The sequence below is a fragment of the Camellia sinensis genome, chromosome 3 (assembly GCF_055761805.1).
Source record: "Camellia sinensis isolate YWXY chromosome 3, ASM5576180v1, whole genome shotgun sequence".
Classification (NCBI taxonomy): Eukaryota; Viridiplantae; Streptophyta; class Magnoliopsida; order Ericales; family Theaceae; genus Camellia; species Camellia sinensis.
The window spans coordinates 151,517,128-151,535,639 of record NC_138963.1 but is presented as its reverse complement, the minus strand read 5'-3'; the positions used below and the strand labels follow the sequence as shown (position 1 = coordinate 151,535,639).

Genomic DNA, 18,512 nt, shown 5'->3' with positions numbered 1-18,512 from the left:
GAGTTCAGAAGAAAAATATTTTTTGATGAAGTCGTGGTTATAAACAACTAATTCAGAACAAATTTTTTTTTGGATAAAATCGTGGTTTGTAACAGCAAGTTCAAAGGAAAAAAAAAAATTAATTAAAAGCGCGTTTTGTAACCGCGATTTATTAATCAAAAGCGTGTTTTGCAACCACAATTTTAAGATTTCCCCACTTACACGCGGAACAGGCGGAAATATGTTGAAATCGCGATTATGAACCGCGAGTTAGCTTATTTTGGGAATTCTTTAAAAACTAGGCTTAGTTTGGAAATTGACTTACTATTTTGGCTTATTTAGGGAAATGCTTCCCTTCTCTTGACAAATTCAAAAACCAAAAACATCAGAATAAACAGCCAACGACGATGCTGCCTTATGTGATATCAAGTTCCTTTAAAACCATGCTCAGATTGACTGTGCCAGGAACCCCAACAGCTTAAAATCCAAAACTTATCTATCCAATACAACTCATATTAAGGTTTTGAAGGTACAAATCCTAATCTAGATAAACGTAACAAAATCCCTGAAAGAGCAAAATGTTCCTCAGTGCCTTCTCGTTTTAGATTCACTTCTGGAAAGCATCATCCCTGAAAGCTTGTTAACCTCATAGAGCAGTCCAGCAGAAAACAAGAAGCTGCATTGGAATACCAACAACATTAGTATAGCATCATAAGCAATTCCACTTCTTTTGCTTTTTTTCATAAATATTTTATTTTGCTCTGAGAGTGTTTTAAGTTTGGTGGATGTAGAAACCACAACATAATTCACTCATTAATTACCCAGTAATGCTACAAACACTAAGTAATTGTTTGGGATATGCTATATAAATGCACTTTTTGACTTTTTGGTTAAAAAAAGTACAGAAAAAAAAAATGTATGTTTGAGCCTGTGTTTGGCAAGTGGGTTTGCAGGTTTTTTTGGCTATTTTAGCCACAAAAAACAAAATAGGCTATTTTAGCCATAACAAACAAAACATCACATCCAACCCATAATAATTATATTCTTCTCTCACAAAAAAACTCAAAAAAGCCAAAAGGTCAAAAAACCCTTCCCAAACCAAACTTTTAAGCCCAGGCTAAAGTAGCCAAAAAAGCCAAAAAACCAAAAAGCCAACCCACTTCCCAAACGGAGGCTGATATAACTATTTGACTTTTTACGAAAAGATATGTAATAAAATATTATAGTAAAATCAAAATAACAATTTTACCCTTTTGACATTTTGACTTTTTAGAGAGTTGAATGAAAGGGCAAAATAATAATTCTGTCTTAGTAGCTTCCCCAATAAGCTATCCTTGAATAGTATAGAGTTTTTAGCATTTCTAGTAATTTTTTTACTTTTTTAGTTTATCCTAAACAAGGCCTAATTAGTATAACAACGAACACACCAATTGATACATAAGACATACATGTGAGTTCCATCAATTAACATGAGTCCCACATAATATTATATCTAGTTGGTGTGTTATTGGTAAACTAGTTAATGTTCTTTACTCCTAATTACAAGAGCATAAAGAAACAATCAATGCCTCTACACTACCTTGAAACAGAATAACAATTTACATCAGCGAAAGTTTTAGAATGAAGGAACATATTTCTCTTTTCCCTGCCCATGCAAACATTTCTTCATTTTCATTCCTCTAAATAATTGAAAGCAAAAGGTAGCTTCACAAGCTCTCATTGAGAATTATTACGAAACTTAGTACTGAAAACGTACCTTATTTTCTCAAAGCTCAAATTAACTTTTCTTATGTTTCTTCTAGACAAATTTGATTTGAAGAAAATATGATTGTCAAGCAAACAAACAAACGCAAATGCAATTGGAAGGAGCCATATCTCTCTTCTTTAGCATATCTGACATTAAACCTATGACATTGAAATATATGAAACTCTATTCCTTGCAAATGACATCTGTGATATCAGAAGATCAAACACCATTGATACTTTTCAAATACTCAATCAATAAAAAAAAATTGCACCTCCTTCGATAATCCTCCTATTCAGTCCATTTTGTCGCATAGTCCAAGCAATGTAATAATCAAAAAGGTATCACCACTCTTTCCCCTTCGTTGTTAATAAATACAAGATTATATAAAAGCAAGTCGCTACAGGGAGCAGATACTTTTGAAAAAAGAATGTGCCAATGCTTTCACATAACATATATGCATCTGCATCGCCATAAATCATTTATATGTAAACACCAACACATTTTAGTCCGGCACATTTATGCTCTTTAAAATTCCATACAGAGAAATGCCCTATGTCACCCTATGTCAGGGCTTTTATTTTTTTATTTTTTTGATAAATAAGCAAATATTATTAAGAAAGTATCAAGATAATGCAACCAAAACAAGAAGACCACCCCAGATTGGGAAACCAAAAAAGACAAGGGCTAACCAATCACCTCATCTAAAAAATTTAGAAACATAAATAAATCCGAATCTACTCTACTCTCCAACCAACTATACATAACTACAAGAAGACGATTCTGTAACCAAGAAACACCACGAGAAACCTCTAAAAAGGTACGTCTATTCCACTCTAACCAAAGTAACCACATCAAAAAGAACGGTACCAATAACCAAACCGCCCCCCCCCCTCCCGGGCGTTGCCGCCGCCGCCGCCGCCCAAGACGAACGCCCCGCCAAGCCCAAAAGAAATCCAACACCCCCTGCGGTTAAACCCAATCAACCCCAAATAGTGAACAAACAAAGCCCCACAAAGACGAAACCACCAAGCAATGAAGAAACAAATGATCCACTATTTCCGCAGCACATACAACACTGATTCACTAGGATATGCCCCCACCGTATCAAATTATCCAACGTGAGATTCCGACCTAAGGCAACCGTCCACATGAAAAAGGCAACCCTAGTCGGAACCCCCAGAACCTAAACACTTGTCTAAGGAAAGACCCTACCACCATCCCCCATCAACCCCCGATAAAGTGATGTTACTGTGAAACGTCCCTTTGCCCCCACCTCATTCCACACCACGACATCTTGTCCCATCCCAACAGTCCCCAAACTATATAAGAAACCCCACAACTCCACCAGCTGAGCAACCTCCCAATCTTGAACCTCCTGCCGTAATTGAATATCCCAGACCACCACACCCCCTCCACCCAAATAGGAAGCCACTGAAGCGTCCTGATCCGTCGCAACACACCCTCCCCACACCACCTGTCTTTCCAGAACCTCATCCTAATCCCATCCCCCATCTTAAACCCTACCCCCTTCCAAAACTCCACCCTCTCCAGCCAAATCCCTTTCCATAAACCACACCCATAAGCACAGGACACAGACCTTGAAACCCAACCCCCGCTGCCCACCCTATATTTTGAAGCCATCACCTGCAGCCACAATCTGTGAGGCTCTAAAGCAAAGCACCACAACCACTTCCCTAACAGGGCTCGATTAAAAGTCACCAACCTCCTTGCCCCCAACCCTCCAGCTTGCTTGGGTTGACAGATTTGTCCCTAATCAACCAAATGATACCTAAAATCATCACTGCCACTGCCCCACAAAAAATCCCTCTGAAGCTTCTCCAACCGTTGCGCTACCGACACTAGAATAACATGGGCCAACATGAAATAAGTGGGGATGCTACTCAACACACTCTTAATCAATGTCAACCGCCCGCCTTTCGAAAGATATTGGCATTTCCAACCTGCCAATGGGTCACAGTGGACCACCAACTCCAGCCCGAACAGTGACTCAGACCATCGGCGTTGGGCACCAGCTCCAGTTGAAACCGTCCGACCCATCTCGCTTGGGTGTGTATCGCATGTAGCCCTACGACCCACCCCATTGTCAATCCGACCCACAATAAGATCCACAAAAAGTTTGGGTTGCCCAGGATGACCCAAATCACCACCCCCTTTTGGGCTTGAAACACAAGCTAAGGAGCCCACCCCCTTATCTTCTTGGCCCCCCCATTGAGTCCCCTAATTTTTTATCACAGCCCACCTACGTTGGCCCGTTTCTCCTATACGAGTTTCCTGGGCTTGTCTTAGACCCCCTTTGGTGGCCCACCGCCACCCCCACAAGCTGGGTGGTATTGCCCCGAAACCCCATGGGTCTCTCCTCTCCCCTAAATCTGTGCAAATATTCATTCACCCCCAATCTCGGCTGAAATCCCTGTTCTGATTGCCCAAAATCCCTCATTGCCTTGTACAACCTAGATACCCCATTTTTCTCGGTTGCTGGCGATCACAGCTCCACCACCAAATCTACCTCTACCCACACTAGCAGCGAAAACTACCATATCCCCCCATCGGACGGAGACTCGCGACGGCATATTCTCGAAGCATCACACACGTATCCGAATTGAACCTAGATCCACCGACGACTCATCCGCCTCGACAAAGCCACCACACCGGTCGCCGATAATACGGAACACCTCGTCCCCACGAAGCTAAATAGGTAGACCCATCACCTGAATCCACACACTCTTCTCAGGCCGCAATGTCTTCCCTAAGATGTAGAGAGCCAGTGGTGACCACCACTTCAACAGTATATCACACCCCTCCACTGTCCACCGCCGTCGCAACAATGCTTCCACCTCACTTCTAGTGGGCAAAACAAACAAGAAGCTATATCTCCCAGGGGTCGCACCTCTACCTTCCCCGAATGCTGCAACCAACACCCAACCCAGTCAGAGATAATTGCGAAACTCAAGCCCTTGCCACCCAACCTCCCCATCTTGCCCACCAGCGACCTATCCAAGATCTAGAACCAATCCACCTCCACCGCAGAACTAACATCCCCTTCAGAGTCATAGTCGGTAGTTGAAAACACTATCCTAGAATTGGACGTTACCTTCCTGGAGCTAGTGGATTGCAAGACCTTCTCATCGCGTAGCCCAAAGCCGTCGACAACCAGCTCCACCCCTTTCCCAGCCATCACCGAACGCAGATACAAGTATGTCTATTGTCGTTGCTTCCCTATAATGACCACTACTTGAAACGACGACCCCCCTGGGTCCTTGCCTCGTACCCAGACTGCTGTAGTCCGACTACCCCCACTTAGACGACCCCAAAACTTAAGGCTACTGGGTTCCTTAGAAGCAAACCTCATTCTGGCCACAATCCAACGAGCTTCCGAGCCATTGAGCACCATCGCCCATCGTAACCCCTCCCCCCTCTCAACAATGGATATCCGGCATTTCCTGTCCACTCCCTTCGACGCCTCCTCAAACTCGAACGACCGGCCGCTGAGGAAAAGAATCCGCCGGCGTGGCCCAACTTCTTTCCTAACCGGGAATATTTACGTTCCTAAAATTGCGGAGCACATTTTTTTTAGGATTAAAGTTTCTAAATTAAGCTAATGTAAATTTGCTCTCATTTTTTCCTATGTCAAGGCTTTTATAAATAACAAACTACATGTTATGACCCTTTATCATAGCTTTATGTGGCTTACCAATTTTTCCTTTCATTTTGAAACCTAAAATCACATTAATATTCATTTCCTAATTAAGAAGGGCCCTTGCCACATCAATCATGACGAGAGCTATAGCAATTAGTCACAAATAATGGCATTTTCCTTTCCTACACTATTATTTACATTTTCACTGAAACGTAGTCTATACAATTAAAGCATGAATCACAATTTACCATGTTGTGATACAAACTCGATGAACAGTGCTAGCAGCAATAAGTGCAACTGCCTCGGCGAATATAACTGCAAAGGGGGGAAAAATAGCAATTAGTATTTTATTGAAGAGCACTAATACTTCATTAAATAGCCACTACTGCAAAGTAACTATCCTTTGCTTCATTTTTGCTTAGATAGGAATTATGTTACGAAAGTATTCACATTTCTTAATATGCTTCTTTTATTTTCTAAAGTGATAAAATGGTGTTCAAAAGGTGTCGAAAAGCATTTCATGCATAATTTGGGGTAGCATGCAATGTTAAAACTCAAACTACTAAATATGCGTACTAGGTGAATGTCCAATTACACTTGTCGGAATCATATCCCTTACCCTAACCTAAGTGCTTCATACATTTAGAAAAGTGCATGTAACATAGGATAGGAATTAATTAAGAGAAAACCGGTTTTAGATTGAACTAAGTAAACAATTTTATCAGAAGTAATTGTTGCATGCATACAAGGCCGGCCCTGGGCTAAGGTGAGTAAGGCTTGTGCCTAGGGCCCCCAAAATTTGGCCCAAAATAGGGCCCCAAATTTTAAAGATCCATTATACTATCAAGTTTTAAATAAAGTCCAATTATTGTTAGAAGCCCTCAAAAACAAAACAACCCACTAAAATAGAAGCCCACTAAAATAGCACAGCCCACTATAAAAGGCCCAAATAAAAACATGTTGCAGGCCTATATTAAAAACAAATAAAAAAATTAGTCCAATTGAAAAAACAAACAAGGGGCCCAAATTTACTCAAGCAAACTTGAGTGGCCACTAGCAAATATTTTTTTTTTTTTTGGGCGTATGTACAAGGGAAAGGGCCCAAACTTAGAAGCTCGCCTAGGGCCCTAAATTCTCAGGGCCGGCGCTGCATGCATAAGCCAAAACTTTCAAGATAATAATAATAACATTTTTGAAGAAGATATGGATTATAACAATACAACAATTTTAAACAATAAGTTGGGAACCCAAGATCTGTGCAGCATAATCTGCAAACCACTGCTATTGGGCTTAGAACTGTGGGTTTAGGCCCTTGGGCCTTGATTCAGAACTTGCCATCTATGAACTTTTAAGCCTCAACCTTTATCAACATATAGACTCATTTTTATGAAATAAAAACCTAGGCATTTTAACCAAAAAATCCTTCCCATTGGAAATTTCCAAGTGGCTAGGTGCCCATTGATCACCATTGGTTGAGAAAATGGATATCTGCCGTGATTAAATGCAAACTATTTGTGCTTGATTGTCTAGTTCACTCTTCCTACTTCCTACTTCCGACGTAGACCTCAGAAAGATAGGCATGATCTCAAGAATTTCAAGGTCAAAACTCAAGACAAGTATGATATGCAATTTATAGAAATAATAAATTCCTTTTTTTGTCATTTACACTTCACTAATCTAATTTCATAAAATAGAAAATTTTGAAAAGAACTTTAAAAAATAAAAATAAAAATAAAAATTGCCCTTACCAGCACCCCACCCAGTCTTGATGCCAATAGTTTCTTGATAATTCCCAATGAACTGCAGGAAACGTACCAAGTGAGTGCAAAATACCATATCTAGCTCCATATATAACATCTATGATGTCAACAAATTGAAGCATGTAAATAATGTTTCTAGGATGCAAAGACAATCGTCAAAGTATGTAATATGAAACATCAATAAAGTACCAAATCATAACATCCATTGAGTGCACATGTACATCTATAACACGTGTCAGACACGAACATTCTATCCGACATACACCTAGCATGCTTCATACACACAACCAAACATGTAGAATTACTTGCTAAATTTCAAAATACCGAACACGTATTAGACACTCGTGGGACACACGTATCCTCTATCTAGAGACACGTGAGACGTATTCAGTGTCTTGGCACAAGTTGGATAACAATAAAAGGAGGCAAAGGATTAAAATAGAAAATAAGTATTTATTTATTGCTTGTTTAGACTTTTTAACATTTAAAACCCTAGGCACTTCTAATTTAGTTTATAAATACTCCATTGTGACCTTGCATCACGTGTTCAAACCACAAAACTAGCCTCTCTGCACGCAAGGGTAAGACTGCATACATCTACCCCTCCCCAAACCCCGCAGTGGTGGGAACCTTGTGCAAAAGGACTGCCCTTTAAATACTTTAGACTTCTAAAAGTAAGACATTAGGACTTTTTCTTCCCACATTTTTCAAAATACAGTGTGAAAGTAATTAGTTGTTATTCTTTTCTATTACAATAGTAATTTTTCTTTTATATGAATAAGGAACATTTTTTTATTAAATTTATAAATAGATATTCATTTACATAACGTCCCACCATGTACAAGTCGTGACAGTTTGGAAATTTCTATGTCAATGTGTCCGTATTGTGTTGTATCCATGTCCCTGCCAATATCCATACTTAATAGAATAAAACTTGTGCAAAGATAGCTACAAACTTTTATAGAAGAAAGAACCTTCTATATCCAAACTTTCAAATTCAATGATGTGAAAATTCATTTAGAAGATTAAGCTATATATATTGTCTGTCTTTGACAAAGAATCTTAAATTTTTTAAGAATAAAATTAATTACCGGAGTGGGTAACAATAGGACCGTGAAAATATTTATAATAATAAAATAAAAATAAATAAATAAATAAAACAAAAAAAACATATGACTCAAGCAACCATCCCATATAAAGCTATACATATAGAAGGAATTTACAACCAATAAACATCTTCAATGCTGAGCCTGGAAGGAAAAGAAAAAAATATAACTTAATTTCATGATAATAAAAACAAAAAGTACCCAAAAAATAAATAAATAAATAAAACTAAATAAACAATGCAAACACTCAATATTTGGAAAGAGGCCAAAGTCAGAATACTATTCACTAAAATATATAAATGTGACACCTAACAACACAATAGAATTGTTTATAAGTATGACAAGCAGAACTTTTCAATTCCCAATTCAAGCCTACAAATTATGATTACTACGAAGAGTGCTTGTATTCGGGAAATTATGCAAATTGACACTTCACCACAGGTAGTTGTAAAAGTATTATAAATAATTTTTTATATGAAACATTAAAAAGGATCACAACAACAGAGGATTAACTGAAATATTTTGCTTCGAATAAACATGATTCATCGGAGGTAAAATATCATGTGATGCCACCCCCCTAGAGGAGGAAGGAGGATAGTGTTCAATACGCAAGACAATTAAATTACAAAGAAAATAAAACAGATAATGAAGTTAGTACTATCAGTATATCCATGCTTACGTATAATTAATGTACAAATCACAGGTAGGAATGAACAAGTGATAGTAAATCATTTTTTTTTAAATCACGAAACTAGAGGCATTTTAACTCACAGTCAGCAACATAACAAAGAGGACAGAACTGGTGAACCCTCCGAGTATAGTGAACAACTCTGATGATGCTAACTTCCCTCTATACATTTCTTGCAGCGAGAGAATAATAATGAATAGAAGAAGAGAATATAACATGGAACTCCCGGTTCCTGCCATGGACTTCAGGTTTGCATAAAGAATAAAAAAAGAAAATCATTAGATTAAACTGTTAATAATTAAGAACAACACCAACAAGAAGTAACCATATCAATCACTATTCACGAGCCCGTGGACAACCCATATGAATAAACTATGAAAGCATAATGATGCAATTTGGAACAGCCTATTCAACTAAAGAAAGGCTATAACCATGCATGACCCCTGGTAGTTTGAGACACAAAAATTTTATTTACAGCTGAAAAGATTAATCCTTTCAGAGAAAAGTCCACAACCCAAATTAAATTAACAATTGTTTTACAATACTTACTTCAAATTTGTTCATCTCTTGTTATAGTGTTGTAAGATGATTAAGCAATAACCGTCTAGATGTAATCCAGAAAAAACAATGAAACCCTAACTACATTTTGTTGCTGATAAAACAGAGCTTCTGAGCACAGAATTGAAAACCCAACTCAACGAGGTCATGTGGTCAGCAATGGAAAAAACATAGGCTTCAAATTTTCAATCTGTGGGACACTGAAATCGGGACTTTCCTATGCTAATTCTCTAGATTTACTCTACAGAACCATGAAATCTATATCCATTCCATATACATATATGTATACTTATAGAGAGAGAGAGAGAGAGAGAGAGAGATTCACGAACATACCTCCGGAACCCTAGTTTTCACTGTGCTGCTCCGTTGGGATCCGATCTCTTTCCGATGATTAATGAGAATGGGGTTTTATGGTGGCAATCTTCACTTTGCTCTGTTCTGGTTTGACCATCAATTTTTTATTATTAATATTTTTTATTTGTACTTAAACCCCTAATTTCTAAAAATGATGTCCAATAAATTGTCAATAATTTTTCCTTCTTCATTTTTTATCCATACTAATATCATTTTAGGAAAATGTTTGGTAGCTCAACATTTTGTGACTCAAATGGCTCACATTTGTCAAAATGACGTCGTTTTACACTCATTTACACTCAAAACGACGTCGTTTTGAGTGATTTGAGTCACAAAATTTTGAACTACCTAGCATTATTGATCATTTTATTAGTTTAATTCATAAAAACACAATATGATAATATAATTTTTCTTAGATTTATCAACATAATCGACAACATTTATAGTATTTAAAACTGAATTTATTAAGTAAAAATTTAATTAAATTCTATTTAATAATCATAAAAACTACTATTTAAAAATTTAAGTACTTCTTAAAATATAAAATTAAAAATTAAGAAAATTTTAAATGATGATAAACTTATTTAGTTCTAACTAAATTTATAAATACCCATACATAAATATCAATATATATTGTTATAACTTCACAATCGTCGTTATCGTTATCGCCATCGTTCACTATCGCCGCCACCCCACTATTGTTATGACCAGCATCCTTCTACAATTACCACATTCATCACTATTGTCATTGTTACCATACGTACCACCAATGTTTTAAAAATCGAACCGGTGAACGAACCAGAAAGGGATCGGGTAGACGGGTCACCGGTTCAACTGTCGGGTTGAAACGGAATCGAACCGTAACGTAACAAATATATTAAAATTATATTTAAATAAAAATATAAGTAATAAAATTATAAATTAAAAATATTAAATTATCTTAAATATTATTACGTCACGATTCGATTCCGGTTCAACCTAACGGTTAAACCGATGATGGTTCACCCGATCCCTTTTCCGATTCGCTCATTGGTCCAGTTTTTCAAACATTGTTTGAGATAACCAGACATGGCCAATTGTACAGAATGGAACAATCGGACCATGTGGGTTTCACCAATTTTGCTCTTTTTGTTGATTTTTTTCCCATTTCTCTATCTCTCTGTTTTTTTATTGTTAAATTTGGGTTTTTTTGTTTTTGTTTTTTTTTGCGGGTTTGAACGGCATCTATTTGATTATTTGCAAAAAATAGGCTTGCATGAAATTGTAGAGCTCTTCCGGCAAGAGACTAATCTCTCCTTCGATCTTTCGTCTCGTCTAGTTAATCTTTACATCAAAATTTTCAATTTCACTGACCCGGCAAACTGTCACCAAGTCGACCAGTTCGGCAACTCAACCATTGGTTTTTCCAATTCTTTCTAAATAGGTCGGTTTTTTATTTCGAACGGTTTAGAGGGTATATCTGGACCGAAACCCTGACCGGTCGACGGTTCAACCAGTCGAACCGGCCGGTCTAATCCAATTTAAAAACCATGCGTACCACTATTATTCCACTATCACAATGATCTCCACTGTCATTACCACCGCTACAACAACGAATACAACCCTTCAACCACCATATGTATCTCTACCATTATTGTTATTGGCGCTATAGATATCATTATGCCTCCACTACCATTATGAGAACCCGCATATAATTATTCGTAGAAGAAAATAAATAAATAAATTGATTTTATCTAGAGTCTATCTAAAATATATATTAGTGTATAAGTTAGTTTTAAATTAATTCAATTCAGTCACTAACAAAAATATTGTTAAGAATAATAATTTTGTGGCTATTCAATATTTTTTTGTTTATAATTTATTTTAACAAGGATTCAACATAATAATTATTCTTACTAAATACCTTAGTGGAAAATCTTTGTCAATTAATTTTAAGAAACCCACACAAATACACAATTAAAGAAAATCAGAAATTCGGTGATGGTGTGGGTCATTAATCACCCAACACTTGTATGCATGCACGTAATAGCAAGGAATAGGATAATTATATATCTTGAAATCAGAAGATCTAATGGGACTCATTAGAATGACTAGAAGAGAGAGAAAGAGAGAGAGAGCGCCTCAGTCAGGATGAACTCCTATATATATATATATATACATATATATTCACATGCTTAAGTAAGAAGAAAAAGAGTAGAAGATCAAGGAAGTTTAAAAAAAAAAATTCTACCATTTCAATCCTACTACTAGGTAAGAAAACCCTCTCAACCCTGTTATTTTTTTTTATTTGTTGAAATTTTTAGATTTGTGTTCATATAATAAAATGACTAAAATTTTTGATAGAATTTTATTTTTTAGTTGTATGTAAATTTTGTAATTTGTATATCAAATATTTGAAGGTTATTTTTATATTGGTAGCCATAAAATCATGATATAATTTTGAAATTAGGTTTGCATGTGTAGTTTGTGACATTAAAAAGATGATTGAAGATATTATTTGGTTTGATTATATGACTTTTAAATTTGCTAGAATTTTGTATGAATTTTTAGACAATTTTATACTCAAACTTTTGAGATGATTTCTTCTACAAAGTTGTTAAGAATGATATCTAGTTCATCCAGGAATTTTTGTAATAATTATTCTAGTTTTGTACGAATTTATTCAAAATTTTAATTAAATCAAAAACCGTAGACAGATTTTACTGCATGTTTGAAAAATCATTAAAAATCCTATAGTAAATCCAATCTGGTAATTTCTAAATAAAAAATGAATTTAAGAATTCTAGTTTCATAATAAATTATTAGATTATGAAATTGATTTATAAATTTAAGTGTGGAATTATTTTAAGAAAATGTAATGAATCTGTGTCATAGAATTTTTTGAAATTTTACAGAATTATTTATAACTTATTTTTGGAAATTTCTATCTAGAAAATGACCATAACATGTTTTTTGAATATTCCATGTAATTCCATGAATTTTAGAATTCTACAAATAATTTATTTATAATTTTAACTACAAAAAGTATGTTCTAAAATTTTCTGGGCAGATTGAGAGAGAACCAAGATTGTTACTTCAATTAATTATTAGGACTAAAGATAAATATTGTGCTGGTCTAATTAATTAAATTCTATAAATTAGTAGTCCATGTATGTGTGTGTGGTTGTGGTTCATTTTTAAGTATCTACAATTATCATTTCATACCATGGTTCAATTTAATTGTTTATTATAATTTTGTATATTGACTGATTATTCTATAGCATATGTGTAATATTTTCTATTAATGAAATGGTATAACACTTATAGTGATTGAAATTTGTAATTATTTGTGATTAATATAAAAACTATCTAAAATGATTAACAACACGTACAAAATTAACAATTGACAGCTAATACCGATAGTTCAGGGTGAACCCTGGTTCTTTTGAGAATTTTTACATAATTGTGTCACGAAACCTAAAGATAGCATAGGACTTGTTTGAACCATTATCGGTATTCGGTTTTGGGATAAGGGTGGATGTGCGGGTGGCACACAAGGAGGTTACGTACCCCTAGCAGAACGTTCCCTTAGGACAGACTACAGATGCCATTGCTTGGGTATATAACTCTGGGTGTGGACATCCTTGGTAGTACTTGAATATTTGACCAGTGGGGTTTCAAATTAACCGGGGTCATAGCTTAGTGGTTGGTAAGAGAATCTCTTGGTGAGATTTTGAGTGTTACCTAAACTATTAAAATTGTTAAAATTAATGTAATGGTTGTTGTATTGTCATGCTATTAATTTCGTTATTTTCTCTTAGTTGTTATGATTGTTAATCTAATTGTTTTCTCTTAAAAAGAATGGTTGGTTTGTTATGTTTTCATACTGTGTTGTAAAACTCATGGTATATATTTTTGTTGCCCTGGCGTGTTATGCCAGATTTTGATGAGGAATGAACAGAAGCTGAAATTGGAGCTAATGCTAATATAGAGCCTTAGCTAACTTGAAGTCATGACTTTAGCGAAATAAAATTTTGCTATCTTATTTATTAATGATTGAGGATGTTACAATGTTGTTTAATGTTGTATTTGGACTTTTAATATTTTTTTGTGTTGTTTAAACTTTTGGTTGTGTGAGAATTGAAGTATTCCTATTAAGATGTTAAATTTTTATTTGATAAGTTTCTTTGTTATTTAATTTGTATAATGTTCCCAAAAAAAATTTTGGGGCGTCACAATTTGATATCAGAGCTTAGATTCGAACCTTTGGGCTATGGGTAGCAATTATATATTTTTTTCTTTACGTTTAGAAAAAAAAAAAAAAAAACTTACGTTGCCTTGCAATTTTTCGTGACACAACTAAGTTGGAACCTTTTTAATTGTAGGATGTCAGGATCACCGGATATTAACTCTCATGAGGAAGACTCGGTGGGAAATTATGAAATAGAGTCTGACCCATGTAAAGAAATAGAGTGACCAATAGAAGACTATAAGCCTAAGCCTGAACCCGAACAAAATGCGCCTATGTACAACCCAATGGAGGTGATTGTGATTGAGTCTGACACCAAGGAGGAACATGTAGAAGGTAATACTGACGAAAGTATTGGAGATGTAGGGGCTATATTTGAAAATTGGAATGTTCAAAATGGGCTGCAAATTAGCTCATATGTGTATGTTATCCATTAGGAAGCTGTGCTTAGAAATCCGAAAGTTGGGTAAGTGCTTACATCGAACTTGTCCAGATTTTGAGTTAAGAAAATCCTTGGTTGTATCAGTGAGGCCCTTTCCCGGATGGCTTTATCGATAGAATGGGCAACCTTTTTGATATTTGGACCCTTCAGTATGTCATGCCCGACCCAAACCAAATTGTAACGACAGATGGATCGGTGGATTTCAAATATTAGAGAATTTATTAGGAGGAACCGGTGTAACTGTTAGGATATTTTGTGTATGAAACTGTTGTTTTTGTGAGGGTGCTGTGGCGATTCATGGGGCTTTTCCAAGCCACGTGGGAATAGGAAGTCCCTGTAAGGAGAGACTATCCATGGCTATTTGATTTCTAAGTTAAAGGTCTTAAGGGAGTTACAAACTAGGTAACTAATTGTTTTGTAAGCTTACAATGTCAAAATTGCCTAGTTTAAAGTTGTTAATATAAGTAACTCTAACTAATATATGTATTAACCTTGACTTGTAAGGGCTACCTTTTGTCTTGTATTAGCTTGTAGTATTTTATTTTTATTTTTATTTTGTTGTTTTGTAACTTGTCCCATCTAATGACTGAAGCTTTCTTTTATAGAATCTTTAATTATTGTCTTTGTATATATATATATATATATAATAATAATAATAATAATAATACTAATAATGATGATGATAATGATAATGATAATAAATAAATAAATACGTAAGTCACAAATTACCAACAATTCCATCATGTAGAATGGCTGGACAAATAAGAAATAATAACAACAATAATGGTGATGAAGTGTCTGATGGTGATGTCGCTCAGATTATACGCGCAATTGCCGATAGAGTAGGCAATATACCACTTCGAAATCAAGATCAAAGCAAATTTGAAATGATAGCAATGTTTGAAAAGCTACATCTCCACAAATTCCTTGGTGGATCTAACCCCTATAAAGCTGAAGCTTGGTTAAGACAAATCAAGAAGTTACTAGACACTTCTGACATTCGAAATGAGCAAGATAGGGTGACCATGGTGATGTTTCAAATGGAAATGGAAGTGGATCATTGGTGGGAAATGATCAGAAGTACCCAACATGTAGAGACATTGACTTGGAGGTAATTTGAAGACATATTTATGGAAAAATATTTTCCTAGCTCACTAAGACAAGAAATAGTTCAAGAATTCCTCTAACTAAAACAAGAAATAATGTTAGTTACTCAATATGCAAACCGTTTTGAGGCTCTTTCAAGGTATGCTTCAACAATAGTAGCAAATGAAGAGGATAAGATTAGACGATTCAAATGGGGTTTGGACATAGATATTAGAGGAATATTGATCGCAGTACAACTTTCCACCTATGCTTAAATGGTGGATTGAGCTTTAATTGTGGAACGTGAATTAGCGGATTCCAAATGCATTCGAAATCAACGATCAAGGAACAATAACCAATCACGATGAGGAGGTCCAGTTTGAAACACCAGAAACCATCCTACACCAGCACTTTATGCCGGAGGGTTGCAGTAGCAAGAAAGGCAGAATCAAGGAAACCAGCAATAAGAAAACTCTGTAAATGTGTGGAAAGGAAAGTGTTTCAAATGTGGTCAATAGGGGCATCGTCGAAGTGAGTGCTCTCAAGATGGGAAATATTTTATAGATCAACAAGGGGCACAACAATACAACAAATGCCAGCTAGGACAAGGTTCTAAACCCACTCAAACTACCCAGACCAACAAGGGGCAACCATAAGCCCCTAGGAATACAGGCCGCCCAAGAACACAACCATAAAGAGTTGAAAATGGAAAGAAACCAGGAGGGACTGACCAACAAGTAATAGGAAGGATGTACGCTCTTCAACAAGAAGAAGATGTTTGTAACCCATCAGTAATTCAAAGTATGTTAATCCTTATGAATTCTTGGGTTAAAGTATTGTTTAACTCGGGAGTTTCACAACGTTTTACATCCACTACATGTGTATTATGTCTGGGTTTGGAGCCAGAAACGTTAGAGATAGCTATGAGTGTTGCTTCACCCTTAGGTGGTCAAACCCGAGTAAATCTAGTATGTAAATCTTGTGAACTAGAAATCTCTGGTTCATATTTGATCTATGATCTAAGAGTTATGGAAATGTCTGATTTTGACGTCATTCTAGAAATGGATTGGTTATCAGTTCATTGAGCTATTATCGACTGTTATCGTAAAATGGTGACATCATCCTCCCTTAATGGCACAAAATTTTAAGTTAAAGGAGATAAACAAGATTCTTTAACTCTAATATGTCGCAAGTCGCGGTGGAATGATCAATTAACTAGATTGTTGACAAGCTTAATTTTGGAAGACGCAAATTGAAAGGATCCAAGATTATCTCATGTAGTGTGCGAGTCCGCTGACATTTCCCTAACGAATTGTCAGGATTACCCCTAAAACAGGACGTAGATTTTACGATTGAGCTCCAACTTGGGACTTCACCAATTTTTATGACACCACATCGTATGGCGCCAGTTGAACTTCGGGAACTGAAGGAGCAATTGCAAGAATTATTGGATAAAAAGTTCATCAGACTAAGCACGTCTCTATGGAGAGCGCCATCATTATTCGCAAAGAAGAAGGATGGAACCTTGAGATTATGCATCAATTATCGACAACTAAATCGAGTCACTATTAAAAATCGATATCCATTACCAAGAATAGATGACTTGTTCAATCAATTAAGAGGTTCAAAATATTTTTCCAAAATTGACTTTAGGTATGGATATCACCAATTTCATGTCAAAGAAGAAGATATACCAAAGACTGCGTTTCAAACCCATTATGGCCACTATGAGTTCGTGGTAACGCCATTTGGTTTGACGAATGCGCCTGGGGTATTCATGAGTTTAATGAACAAAATTTTTACACCTTATTTGGACCAATTTGTGGTAGTATTCATTGACGATATTTTGATATACTCATGATCGGAGGAAGATCACGAGCAGCATCTGAGAGCCATTTTGCAAATTCTAGAGGAGAACCAATTGCATGCTAAAGCTAGCAAATATGAATTTTGGTTGAAGGAAGTAAAATTCTTAGGTCATGTTGTGTCTGAATCAGGAATATCAGTGGATTATGCTAAAGTAGAAGCAATAATGGAATGGAAACAACATAAGAATACATTTAAAGTTCATAGTTTCTTGGGGTTATTATTGGAGATTCATTCAAGATTTTTCCAAATTAGCCGAACACAAAAAGGAGTAAAGTTTGAAGGAACAAAACTTATGAGCAATCGTTTCAAGAACTCAAGAAGAGACTAACAAGCGCTCTTATACTAATCATACTTGAATGTGACATTGGATACACAGTTTATTGTGATGCCTCTAAAGAAGGGTTAGACAGCGTGTTAACACAAAACGGGAAGGTAGTGGCTTATGGATCAAGACAATTGGCGGCTGTAGTCTATGCACTTAAGACTTGGCGACATTACCTCTACGACAAAAAGTTTGAGATATTTACCGACCACAAATGCTTGAAGTACTTGTTCACACAAAGAGATTTGATGTCACACCCCAAATTTTAATTACTTGGAAACATTACCAAAGCCGTTAAATTAAGTCCATTTTTTTTTTTTTACAAACATCCGTTACCCTTGAGTAATAGAATACAATAATACATGTTCTCTCTCTCTTTCAATGAATACAATAATAATTGTGTGGGTAATTTTCTGACTACACTGCCCGCCTAGTAATCAGCTGGAGAGCACCGGCAGAATAGATAGCTTCAGCAAACCTGTAACAGAAAGAAAAGGCTCCGGCGGTGGCTCTTCCACCCGGGGGCACTCCGACGATCAAGTCAGTATATCTCTCAAAGTTAATCAAGTGCTAAACTCACAAGCTTGAGTATAAAACTGCGTACCTTAGACCCACGGGGGTGCCTCTCTTTTATAGTTTACTCAACCCAAGTCCCACTAGAAGTCTGACTTCTATGGACTCCAATTCAATGTCAACTTTGGACTCTTCAAGAGAT

General features: G+C 36.0%; 1 protein-coding gene across 1 annotated transcript; it reads right to left on the bottom strand.

Annotated features, from left to right (window-relative positions):
* Positions 1 to 364: 364 nt before the first annotated feature.
* Positions 365 to 10,036, bottom strand: LOC114298809 (uncharacterized). The gene is made up of 5 exons (XM_028243436.2): positions 9,830 to 10,036; positions 9,022 to 9,180; positions 7,133 to 7,184; positions 5,633 to 5,699; positions 365 to 655 (listed from the first exon to the last, which is right to left on the bottom strand). The coding sequence occupies exons 2-5, from the start codon at positions 9,175 to 9,177 to the stop codon at positions 565 to 567; spliced, it is 366 nt and encodes a 121-aa protein (XP_028099237.1). The 5' UTR covers positions 9,178 to 9,180; positions 9,830 to 10,036; the 3' UTR covers positions 365 to 564.
* Between the last annotated feature and the right edge of the window lie 8,476 nt (positions 10,037 to 18,512).

What these genes read in the sequence shown, in the direction of transcription:
- LOC114298809 (XM_028243436.2), bottom strand. Translation starts at nt 9,177, where the DNA reads ATGGCAGGAACCGGGAGTTCCATGTTATATTCTCTTCTTCTATTCATT. An exon ending in TCTTTGTTATGTTGCTGACT is followed by an intron (nt 7,185 to 9,021) that starts GTGAGTTAAAAT and finishes CGTTTCCTGCAG; the next exon opens with TTCATTGGGAATTATCAAGA. An exon ending in CAAGACTGGGTGGGGTGCTG is followed by an intron (nt 5,700 to 7,132) that starts GTAAGGGCAATT and finishes CCCCCTTTGCAG; the next exon opens with TTATATTCGCCGAGGCAGTT.